This window comes from Halichoerus grypus, chromosome 5, assembly GCF_964656455.1.
Source record: "Halichoerus grypus chromosome 5, mHalGry1.hap1.1, whole genome shotgun sequence".
Lineage (NCBI taxonomy): Eukaryota > Metazoa > Chordata > Mammalia > Carnivora > Phocidae > Halichoerus > Halichoerus grypus.
Genome location: NC_135716.1, coordinates 92,491,591 through 92,503,888, shown reverse-complemented (window position 1 = coordinate 92,503,888; position 12,298 = coordinate 92,491,591). Strand labels below are relative to the sequence as shown.

The window sequence follows — 12,298 nt, the reverse complement described above, 5'->3', positions numbered from 1 at the left end:
GGAGTCTTCTAATTCTTTGGAAATGAGTGGTGGCTGAAAGAAGCACAGTGGGTCTGTCCTCCCACACTGGTCTTTCTTGATTTCGATGAACCATGTGAGGAGCGGGCAGGCTAGGGGTGCAGGGTCCTCCCCCGCCCTGACCACATAGCCCCTCCAGCCCCCGGGCCAGATAGAGTCTCCAGGACTCAGTTTTGCCTCCTCACTTCCCCTCCCACGGAAGTCCAGGTGCAGGTTCTTCTCTAAGCCTCTGGGGCAGCTCCAGCTAAAGCTCAGGGACGCTGAAATCACTCACCCATGTAGAAATACTCTGGGGACTTGTCTTCCGATGAGAAATCCTTGATGGTGCCTCCAAACCGAAACCATAGTCCAAAACCAATGACAGCAGACCCTGCCAACTGAAAGGGAAACAACACTGGTTTTTAGCAAATGGAAGGGGACAGGGTACACATAGCCCAGGAGTGGGCTGGGGCACAGAGTGCTGAGGCTGGAAAAGGCTATCCCTTTAGAAATCAGCTTGTCTGCCCTTCATGTTTCCTGGAGGAGGAGAAACGATGAGCTCAAAGCCCCCCAGGTCCCTGACGGGATTATCAGAACTGGGGTTTCCTGATGCCAAGCTGAGTTGTCCCTGTTCTGCTGGGCTGCCCTGTGGTTGCTGAGTATAGAGAGCACAGCCCGGGGAGGCGTCTCAAAAAGAATGTTCCAGTAACAGTCCCCCTGGAAGGCGTCTGCCCCCTGCCCTGTTGTCCCTTGCTGGGGACCCCAGACCTCCTCAGCAGCATCACTGTGAGAGGGACTGTGTTTCAGCCTCTGGGTTGCCAACAGCAAGATGAACTCTCAGACCTGGTGGAAACCCGCTCTTCTAAATTAGAAGGAAACACACAACCTTCAGGACCTGCCCACACCTCGGGAGTGTGCAGGGCCAGTTAGAAAGCTGTTTCAGAGACATCTAGGGCACTTTCTCCCCGGGCCCTCCACGGTCACTGTCCTGCCTGGGGATGGTTCTGCAGGCAGAGAGGGAGCTCGGCCGTTCTTTTGTTTTGTTTTGTTTTGTTTTGGGTTTTTTTTTTTTTTTTTTTGGTTGCTATTTTGAGTTTCCATGGAAAGTGAGAAAGGAAAAAATACTTTTCTGAAAAAGCATGGTCTGCGTGCTCTGCTGCTCACGGTGAGGCCGTGTGGCTGGTGCAGGCAGTGGTTGGTAGACTCATCGCCTGCTTCCTCTGGGCCACTCTGAGGGCTTTTGTGAGGCTCCGCATCAACGCTCGGTCTTTTCTATCATGCAGGATTGTGGCAACTGCCTGCCGGCAGGCTCCCACCACAAACACCCATCCCGAATTGCATCACGTCCATCAAGCAACAGACATTCGCGGGGCATCTTCTGGACTCAAGTCACACGGGGAAGTAAGCAGATATAAAGACTGCCTCCTGGTTCTGCCAACCCATCTAGTTAGTGTGGGGGTCCCTAGCCTGTCACCAGATGAACAGTTTAGAGGCTGTCCCTGTCCCTGACCTCCAACAGTGTGGGGGTCCCTAGCCTGTCACCAGATGAACAGTTTAGAGGCTGTCCCTGTCCCTGACCTCCAACAGTGTGGGGGTCCCTAGCCTGTCACCAGATGAACAGTTTAGAGGCTGTCCCTGTCCCTGACCTCCAACAGTGTGGGGGTCCCTAGCCTGTCACCAGATGAACAGTTTAGAGGCTGTCCCTGTCCCTGACCTCCAACAGTGTGGGGGTCCCTAGCCTGTCACCAGATGAACAGTTTAGAGGCTGTCCCTGTCCCTGACCCCCAACAGTGTGGGGGTCCCTAGCCTGTCACCAGATGAACAGTTTAGAGGCTGTACCTGTCCCTGTCCCAAGAGCAGACACAGATGCTGGCAACAGGACAGGATGTAGTCAGACAAGTAGAGGTTTAATAAGGAAAAATGGTATCAAAGTCAGGGGCAGACCAGAGCCCTTTGTACACAGGGTCCCTCTATTAGCAGGGCTGCATATCAAGACCTGGGGCTGCCCTTTGGGGTTCTCTGGCTGGACTTATAGAAGGCCTTAGTCATTCTCTTCTGTCCCCTCCAGGCCAGCTTCTTCAGAAGAGCGGCGTGACTTCAGTGAGGAGTCAGAGGGGCTAGAGCTCAACCAGCTGGACTCTCTCATGTGGAATAAGTAAAAGTTTCCAGTACTCAGAGGAAAGCACTAATTGGATAATGTGAGGGACAGCTAAAGGAGCTGGACTCAACCAGCTTTAAAAGAGTTTTGCATTTTTAAAAGGGTAGCATGGCATGGAAAAATATTGAAAGAAGTCATGCTAAAACATTCACAGTATTTATCTTTGAAGGTAGGATTACAGGTGGCTTTTTTCTTTTCACTCTATCTTTTAAATTGTCCGCATGAAGCATTTAATTACTCTTGTACATTTAAAAAATGTTGTTTTCTCGATGCATTATATGGTAGCTTATCTGCTCAATCCAGAAAAAGTGGAGAGGGTTTTCTTGGGCCGTGTTCTAGTTTGGGAGGAAACCAGCTTTGAGGTCATTGCTGTTCTTGTGCAGGAAAGAGAGTGATGCCCTTGGGAAGGCACTGTCCTGGAAGCTCCCCGAGGCTACCTGGGACAGATATGCCCAGCAAAGCCACACAGGCAACCCCCCCCGCCCCTTCTTGCCTCTGCGGTGACTTGATGGAAAGACAGTTTCCAAATACAAAGCAAAATCTATTGACAGAGGCATCAGGCCAAGGCTTGCAGCCACCAAGCAGACTGTGGAGGAGGTGACTGGTCCCAGGGACACCCTACCACGCGGCCACATTTTTGGCATGTCTGTACACAGACTCTAATTTATTGCTGTCTGGGATCATCCTCCCAGACGGAATACATTTGTCCACTTCTGGCACAGATGTATTTGATGCATAATGGAAAATTAAAAGAGAGGTTGCAATTTCAAGCCACGGGGCAACGAGAAAAAATCTGCGCTTGCTCATCCACACCCCCAACCCCAAACCACACGGGTTTCCTCCCGGGTCAAGGAAACTGTGGCTTAACTGAATGTCATCACTGTGTGGAGGGAATCCTCCCAGCACACAGCCACTGGCCGTGTCAGGAATACGTGGGTGAGGACCCGTCCGGCCTGAGGTTGCTCGTGACAACGGCGATCACTGCTTTGGAAAGTGACATCAACAGAGACCACGTAGCCCTTTGGTCTTTCCAAACTCACCATTCCTGTAAGGCTCCTGTAATACTCTGGTCACTGGGCTTTGGTTGATCTGCCTCACCCTAGAAATGGAATTGAATTGAAAAAATTCACCCCAGTTCCAGACCAGTCAGGAGCAAAGTGAGCAAGGCTAAAGTGTTATGAAGTCCCATTGCTCTGTGTATCCCAAGCCCTGGAAGAGACATCTCATTAAATGATGTGGGGGAAGCCTTCAGGCCCACGAAAAATTTTAACCCCTTCTAGACCCAAACCCCTCTGTTCCCCGTTCTTTCTTCTCTTAATCTCAGCCACAACATTGCCCCTCAGGCAACGTTAGAACAAGTAAGGAATGAGAGGCTGCCCTTTCCTTCTCTTGCCCCTACTCTCATCTCCTTCCCCTTCCTCCCTGTCTTTCAAGGAATCAACTGTGGTCCAGGTTGGGGATGTGCTAGGCTTCAGGGAATCGATGATGAAAGCCAGGACTCACAGTCTCACATGGGAGCTAATCCCATAAATGGGTACGTGTAATATAATGCAGGAAGTGTGCTCAGTGGAAGAGCGTCACACTGCCCAAAGCGCGACAGCTGGTGTTCAGCAGAAGACATTCTGTTTTGATTTACACCTTGAAGAATGAATTTGACGTCCTTGAGCAGGGGAGGACTGGAGGGAGAAGCAAACACCAGACAGAAGGAACTGCATGGGTAAGGCTTCGCTTCCTTACCTGGAGCCTGTCTTGGGCAGAGAGGAATCAGGTTGGAAAAGGCCAAGTTGGGGCAGACCATGCATGGCCCATGGCTTCTTCTTAGCTTGCTACCATCTTGGAAAGCCCATGGCAGGGCCTTGAGGGAGGGGAGACGGGAGCTATTCATTCTGATGGAATCAATCGGGAGCATGAGTGCTCCCTGATGCCAGACAGCGAGGAGCCAGAGATAAAGACCTGATGGCTGAAGGCGAGACGCTGGGGAGTGGATGTGGTGAGCAGTGATGACCAGAAGGATCCACTCTACTGACTAAAGAACGTTGCTGAGGGCTGCCCTGCTTCCAGGACTAGTACCAATCCCCACGCCTTTGGAATAATTATCTCTAGAAATGTTGTTTTTCCAGGAATGGACTTTTTTGTACAACAGCATGAGTGAGACTTTGATGCTAGTCACTTAATAAACATTTATTGTGAGCCAGGAGCCAAGGATTCATAGGAAAGGAAGATCCAGCTCCTTCTCAGGAGGATCTCAGGGGCTCGTGGAGAAGCTGATTCCTCCTGGGTGGTCTAGGAGGGACACTAACCTTGCAGGTGAGAATTCAATCACAGAACCAGCCCAAGAGAAGATGCTGGATATCATCATTTCTTTGTGTCACATTTCTTTCCTGAGTGCCAACTGTGTGTTAGGAACTCAAGAGAATGTGATGAGACAGGATTCCGAGGGCAAAAGTGTGCCCATTATTTAAAAAGAAATAAAATAGAAAAAAAAAAAGCAGCAGTGAAAGGAACAGTGACCTATCAATCCATGTCATTAAATGGGGGGGGGGTCACCAGATACAATTATATTATGCATCTTCACGGGCAAGTGATTTCAGTTTCTAACCATACTCCAGAGAGTCTGCAGGACACAAAATTGCAAATTTTAAGCATATGTTTTTAGAGAAGACAGTTCGTGTTCTAAAACAGAAGTAGCAGAAGAGAGGACTACTGACCTGCTCAGAAAGCATTTAAAGCAAAGTGGATGGGCCAGAAGTTTCCTTTAAGTATGGCTATCTGTCAGAAACAGGTCATTTAGCACGAAGCAGAACTTGTTAAAGGATTTCGGTTTTATTTTACTGTATTTACTTCTACTTTCCTGGGATTGCTGATGAAATGTTCTATCTTGAGGACACTTTTTTTTTTTTTTAACTTAAAAAAAAAAGATTTCATGAATCACAAACTTGGTTCTTGGCACTAAGTTGGAAATCAGGCAGTGCTGAGATGCAAAAAGGCCAAGATTGCTGTCAGAACTGGGTCCCCCAGGCTGCCTAGCTTCCCCCCACCCCCACCCCCACCCGCACCCAGAGGAGGCCAGCCAGCCCTGCTCACAACCCTGAGACACACCACTCTGCTATCTGATGACTAACCCCAGCAGAAAGCCCCCTTTCTGGGTAAAAAGCTTCCTTGGGGAAGTTCTCACACAGCACATGTTTTTTCACCTAAATGGGGGACAATTGTCCTCAGATCCTCTAGCCACACAGTTTCAGTTGCCTCTCCCACTTGGGGGTCTCTGCTCCTGCTATTTCTTTAGCTTAGAAAGCTCTTTTCCCCTACCTGTCCACCTAGCTAACCCCCTCCCCACCCCTGCCCCAGCTGTCAGCTCTGAAGTCACTTCCTCTGGGGAGCCTACCCTGGCCTGGGTATGTACCTGCCTTCATGTCTCATACAACCATTTCTATTTAAATATTTCTGGAATTAAAAAAAAATGAAGGCCTGAGCTGCATGGGCATAGGGACAGTGTGTACACTGCACTTAACCTCTGTGTGCAGAGCAGGCTCCCAACAGACATCTGTTCAAGGAAAGAGTGGAGGGCCTTCACAAAGGTACCAATTAGGCTGTGCTAAGGACTGAGTTGTGTCTCCTGCCCAGATTCATCTGTTGAAGCCCTGCCTCCAGTGTGATGATATTTGGAGGTGGGGCCTTTAAGAGGTGATTAGGTCTGGATGAGGTCATGAGACTGAGACCCCACGATGGGATTCTCTTGTAAGAGAGCCCAGAACGCTCCCTCTCTCTCTCCGTCTCTGTCATGTGAAGACACAGTGAGAAGGCAGCCATCTGAAAGCAGGAAGAAAGCTTTCACCAATACCTTCATCGGCCGATACCTTGATCTTGACCTTCCAGCCTCCAGGATTGTGAGAAATCCATTCCTGTTGTGTAAGGCACTCTGTGGTATATATATATATATATATATATTTTTTTTTTTTAATGGCAACCTGACTTGACTAAGACAGGCTGTCAGGAGTGATTGCCCCCACGGGAATCCTTTGCAAAGTACTATTTTCAAAAATATCTGCCCCTGGGAAACACTGTACAGATACCTCGGAAGGCACGGTGTGAACACACTGTTGAATAGACTCAGCAAAGTACTTTCCCACAGAAAAGCACAACAAAACTAGCGCATGTCGTATCAGTTCTGTGTTTTCTTCAGCCTGTGGGGATGTGTGCCGTGCCTCACGCACGGACACCAAGGGCAAGCCACACAGGCCCTTTAGAGGCAGAGGCTAATGAATGCCTAAGGCAATTAGAGCAGCACTTGAATGCAAGAATGAACAAGGTCAGGTTTGCATTCTTGCTTCCCCAGGGTGAACACCAGATGTCTACACAACCCACCACATCTGCAATTCTCTTCTTTGCAATGAAGTCACAGAAAGCTGGAAATGACACTGTAACCCTAGAGTTTTCATTAAAAGCTTTTAAGCTAATACTTGCTCTTGGTGGCAATTCCCATCCCAGATGCAATCAGGTAATGAGCACTCACAGTCTTGATCTGATTGCAAGCCACATTATGATACCATAAGGGTAATGGAGTTCCATCCTTTTAGCAGGCAAAAGTCAGAAGCACATTTGCTCTGGAAGATGACACTAATTTTCTCCAAGAGGAAAGCCAGCTCCCAAGATTTTCATCCTCTTATTCAGTGAGAGCAAGGCGAGGAGTCAGACGGCACTTTCTCGAAATCAAGGATTCTGTCAGAAGAAATCCAAGAGCCCAATGCCATAGGACATCCATGCAAAACCACCTCCAGGGAAGCTTGCTGCCTTCGCCTTGACGTCAGGAGCAGATGAGGTGGGGCCGCGAGGCCGCGCTGTGGCAGCCTGTGATGAAGCGGCTGTTAGCTTGGAAATGTGCCGGTTAGGGACCAGGGTTTCTGATTTTCCTTATTATTTTTCTCATAACGATTCCATGAGAACAAGCTCACGCTAAGAAATTCCCGAGAGACTTCCTTCAGGTAAGGATATATTTTAAAACCAATCAGTGTTGAATTCTCCATCCTGATGGTAGCATTCTGCAATCACAACCGTGACCAAGTCAGGAGTGTACTATTCATCTCTGGAAGGAATGCGGGTCTATGTAGTTGAGCCAAACATACCTTCTTCGGTTTGCTTAGGTTGTTAGGAAGTTGACTTGTGTGGATCGACTGGCACTGCCGGGAGGCAGTGTGGAAGGGCTGGGGGCATTCAGGGCTCAGGGGAAAGAAACTGACCTGGGGTGAGGGAAAGCTTGCTGTCATGACAAAGCAGATCCAACACAGGTGGTGGGAAGTGTGTTGAGTTTATTCAGTGGTTCTACACAAGGCCTTTTCTCTAAAGAAATACAGGGCAAAGGAGGAGGGAGGAAAGATCAGCAAGAATTAGGAGAAAGAGGGTGGCGGGATAGTTGTCTTTGACAGCAACACAAATATCACAGACTGCGGGCTCGTGACTCCAGGGAGCAGATGGCTTGATTAAGTGAAGATCAAATACGTACAGAATTAAGATCCAATCCACCAAGTCACCGAAGTGAACGAAATCCAAGGTCTGCCTTACCTTACCTAGCGATGATTTCCAGGACAGTAATGGCCTTGTGGACATTCTCTGACTTCCTCCTGGCAACATGGACTGGCTCTTATCTCAGGCTCACCCTCTGAGTAAACACTTACCCTGAGGGATACAATGCCCGCTGTGAGGTCTCATCACTATTGAGCTTCCTATGAGCAAAGACTGGGCGTTTAACAATATTTGTTTTACAGCCTAATATTGTTCAAGGTAGTTTGAGAGAACTACTCTTGAGATAAATAGGATTCTTACATGTCAATCAATGAAAATGATTTACAGCCATTTTTAGTTGTTACTGAGAGTCAATGGCAGGAAAAAAACGTTTCAGGTAGAACTCAGGTTAGCCTCTGGAACAAGCCGAAATACTTTGGTTTATTAAAAAGTTAGCTTGGATGGGATCCCGGAGAAATCATGAAAGTCCAGCTTTTACTTCACAGCAATCTTGCCAGAAGCCATTTTTGTCCTGAAGGCAGGCAGCACTGGGTCATTTGCGGGGGGAACGGACCCACTCAAGCATGTGCAGGGCGAACAAGTGGGCTTCCTGGCTCAGTGCCAGTAGCTTGCAAGGCACCAGGCCCTGCCCTGCTGGGGATTCTGCCATCCCTGCCCAATTCCCTTGCCCCAGTTTATAAGCTGACTCTTTCCCAATCACCATTATGATGGGGAGGACAACTTGGCACGCACTTTGGAATACTGCCAACGGCTCTTCTAGAAGCTTTTACCTCTTCTGAGTATTCAGACTGCATAGTGATGCCCTGAGGCAGAATGATAACAAAAACATCCACCGTAGAGCGCTGTGGTGTCGTGGTGTCGAGAAGCTGCAGCAGATAAAAAAGGGGGGTTCTAGGCATCCTAGATTTGCATCAGGTTCTGTCTGTGATCTTGGGCAAGACACTTGATCGCTCAAAACCTCAGCTTCTTCCTCTGCAAAGTGGAGGTAATAATAGTGCCTCCCTAAGAGGTTAAACGAGTTCGAGTTTCACATTTAGAACGGGGAGTGCCCGGCACTTAGAGTTACTATGGTGGTAGACTTGTTAATGTTACATTCAAACCGAAAACTGAATCCTACCCACGGTAGGAAACACCACTCCCATAGTACCAATAACAAAGTCCTCTGCTGCCTTTCTCCACTCATTTTTATTTTAGCTCTACGCTCTTTCGAGGACAGCTAGAATCCCTTGAGTTTTCTAAATGATCTATACTCAATATGTCAGTGCCCCTTTCTAGAAGCTATGCTCCCCTCTCTCTCTTTAGTTTTAGTTTTATAAGACCCAATAAGAGATAAATAGAAAAATGGTTTAGAGAAAAAGAATAACTATATCTAGGCTAGAGCTATCCAATAGAACTTTCTCCAGTGATGTAATGTAATGTGCTCAATCTGTGCTGTCCAGTATTGCAGCCACTCGCCACCTATGGTTATCAAGCACTTGACATGTGGCTACTGTGATGTAGAAGCTGAGTATTAAATCTCTTTTAGTATTCATGAATTTAAATTTGAATAGCCACGTGTGATTAGTAGCCTAGCCGCCATATTGGAATTCACACGCTTTCTCTCCAACCTTCTCTCCCGTTCGTCTGCAGTTTGGAGTGGTGGACAGCATAGACTCTGGGGCCACACACAGAACCCAGCCCTGCTGCGGGCTGGCTCTGAGTCCCTGGCAAGTCTCTTTAAATTCTCTGGACCTCTGCTTCCTCCTGTGTAAACTGGGGGGTGACAATAGCTGCTATTTCAGGGGGTCAGTGTGAGGATTAAAGGAACCAGTCTACAAAATGCGCTCAGGAAAGCAGCGGCACACAGCTTGCATTTATATCACGCTTACTCTTCTTCAAGTTTTTGCTACTGAAATTAAGTTTAAAAACGTCTCTTGATACATACCTTTTCTCAATTCCCATCTTGCTTTTCCTCTGCCTTAAACTGATCAGTAGTGGTTTCAACCTAGCTCTCCTGCTTCTCTCATATACTGGGCCTGACTTGCAGCTTCTACGTCTGCAACATGGGGATAATTACATTATTTCATGGGATTGCTGCAATTCATGATCAAATGGGATAATGCTTGTGAAAGCATTTTGTAAACTAAAAGACCAAATGAACGTTAATTAGCATTATTAGTTTTGTTCCCAATTAAATCCAAAAAGGATGAAAAGGTGGGCCAAGGTAACCCTTACTCATCTGTAAGATGTGCTCCCAGCCAATCTGATATTCTCATTTTACTTGCTTCTTCCTCCATTCTTTCTCCTGATTCCTTAGCAACCATGATATGGTCTCAGTAGTCAGTACAACATCATTTACTTTAGGAGAACAGCCCTATTGTGATATTAATTGTCAACATTAAGGTAGGGGACAGAGGTCATGTTCTCTTTTGCCACACGTAATTTGAGACCCAAAGACACTGCATGGATGTTTTAGAACTACACAGTGAAATGCAATGGACAATGAACATGTGGCCACCTAGTAATTCTAGAAGCCATCATGTCTTAATATGAAAGAAAAGGTCTTAAAACAATAATGGTAAAATCGTAACTGGAATTAAGAGAAGTGCTATAAGGAAGCCAAGACGAAGGGCTCTCTCTGCCCCATTCAGAAATGAGAGCCACCAGGAGGTCTTTACCAATGGTTCTCAAAGTGTATTCCCTAGGCCAGCAGCATCAGCATCACCTGGAGGCTTGTTGGAAATGCAGACTTCCTGGGGCGCCTGGGTGGCTCAGTTGGTTAAGTGTCAGGCTCTTGCTTTCAGCTCAGGTCATGATCTCAGGGTCCTGGGACCGAGCTCCCTGTCTGCGCTCAGCAGGGAGTCTGCTTGGATTCTCTATCTCCCTTTCCCTCCGCCCCTCCCCCGTTGCATGCTCGTGCGCATATGTGTGTGTGTGTCTCTCTCTCTCTCTGAAATAAATAAATAAATAAGCCTTTAAAAAAAAAAGACCTACTGAACAGAATATGTACTTGGACAAGATCCTCAGATGATTTGCATACACACTGAAATTAGAGAGGCACCAATCACCAAGGTTTTCCCACCCCCTTCCAAGGCTTCCCCTCGGTAGCAGAGAGGCAGGGCAGGGAATAAATAACAGCCCCTGTGCTGGCGTGGGTGCACACAACCCTGTGAGCTGGAGCTTTGCCAGTGACTGCTTTAACCTCTTCTAGGTGCTGAGGGATGTGAGAAGGAGGATCCCAGCAAGAAACAGTCACTGCCTCAAGGAGCCAAGACACTAGAGAGGAAATAAACTACAGGCAAAGGCAAAATGGAGCAGTGAATAGAGGCATGAGTGCCTCAAGGTCAAGGACTGTGTCTTCATCATTTTTGAATGCCCAGGCACTTGCCAGAGTGCAGGGCACAGAGTAGGTCATCAGCATACGCTTCCCAGGTGCCTGCAGAGGAGGAAATCCCTCCTTTGCATTCCATGCCCTTGAGAAGCTACGCAACTCTTGTTCTTTCTCTTGGCTGGTTGGACCTAGGACACCTACTTGCCACTTCTCTTTACTTTTATGAACCTCTTGGATTCTGGTTTCTACTTGTGCTTCCAGTACTTAAATATGACCACTACTAATATCTTACATTATTGAGTATTAATGATGCACATGGACCATACTACTTACTACTTGACATGTATTAACTCATTTTATCTGCACAAAAATCACAGATCGATGTTGGTACTTAATTATGTCCATTTTCCAGATGAGAAAACTGAGGCTCACATAGGCTAAACAACATGCCCGAGGTCCCCTAGGTAGTAAATAATACAGGCAGGAGTCAACCCCGGCAGTGTGATGCCAGCATCCACCTTCCTGGCTTCGAGTTCCTGGCTTTGAATGGCCATCTTGCCTGGGCCTGTCCAAGGGCTGCCAGACTGCTGGCCCTCTACGTCTAGCCTTTGCACACTGGCCCCTATCATAGACTCCTCGCCCCTTCCGGCCATGCCAGGGCCCCCTCGTCCACGTTAGGGGAGGCTGGCCTCTACTGCTGTCTTCCCGCCTTGACAGAAATCAGAAATGAAGACTATCCTACAAGAAGACCAAGGAAATTCCTATCTGCCTTCTGGGGTGGTCTAGCTTTTTGGGTGGACCCCAAAGAATACTTTCTTCAGGTATTTTTTTTTAAACCAGTGTTCCTGACAGGTGGTAGCTCTGAAATTACTGTCTGAAATAAGTTTGAGAAAGAGGAGGAGGCAGCCTGGGTAAGCCGCATCAAACACCTTTCACTCCCAGGCTCGTGGGACACGATCTTTCGTAACGGCCCCCGTTAGGCATCACTGACTGAACCCCCAAAGCTGCACGAAGGCAGGGGGGGAAGGAAAGGAAAGCAAGTTCAGACAAGCCATATACGGTTTGTGACTTTCCACAACGAACAGTCCCGCTTCCTGTCGGTCGCTAACACCGACTTGCTCAGTACAGCACAATGATAGGAAAACGCTGAGCGTACAACAATAAAGCAAGGAATAAACAGCGCCCAGGTTTTTCTTTAAACCGACATATGCGGCTTGGTGGACCGCGGTGTTTTATTTATATTGCTATGCAACGGAGGAAAAAAAAAATAAAGGTGATTCCAGTGAGAGGCATGGGCATCTGCTGTGCTATCT

General features: G+C 47.7%; 1 protein-coding gene across 2 annotated transcripts in view; it reads right to left on the bottom strand.

The window, feature by feature from the left end:
• The window catches only part of TSPAN2 (tetraspanin 2), a 55,299-nt gene that overhangs the window by 38,729 nt on the left and 4,272 nt on the right, over positions 1-12,298 (bottom strand). For both annotated transcript variants that reach the window (XM_036101606.2, XM_036101607.2), the window contains exon 2: positions 293-395. In XM_036101606.2, coding sequence (XP_035957499.1) covers positions 293-395 — 103 coding nt within the window. The remainder of the gene's footprint in view (positions 1-292; positions 396-12,298) is intronic.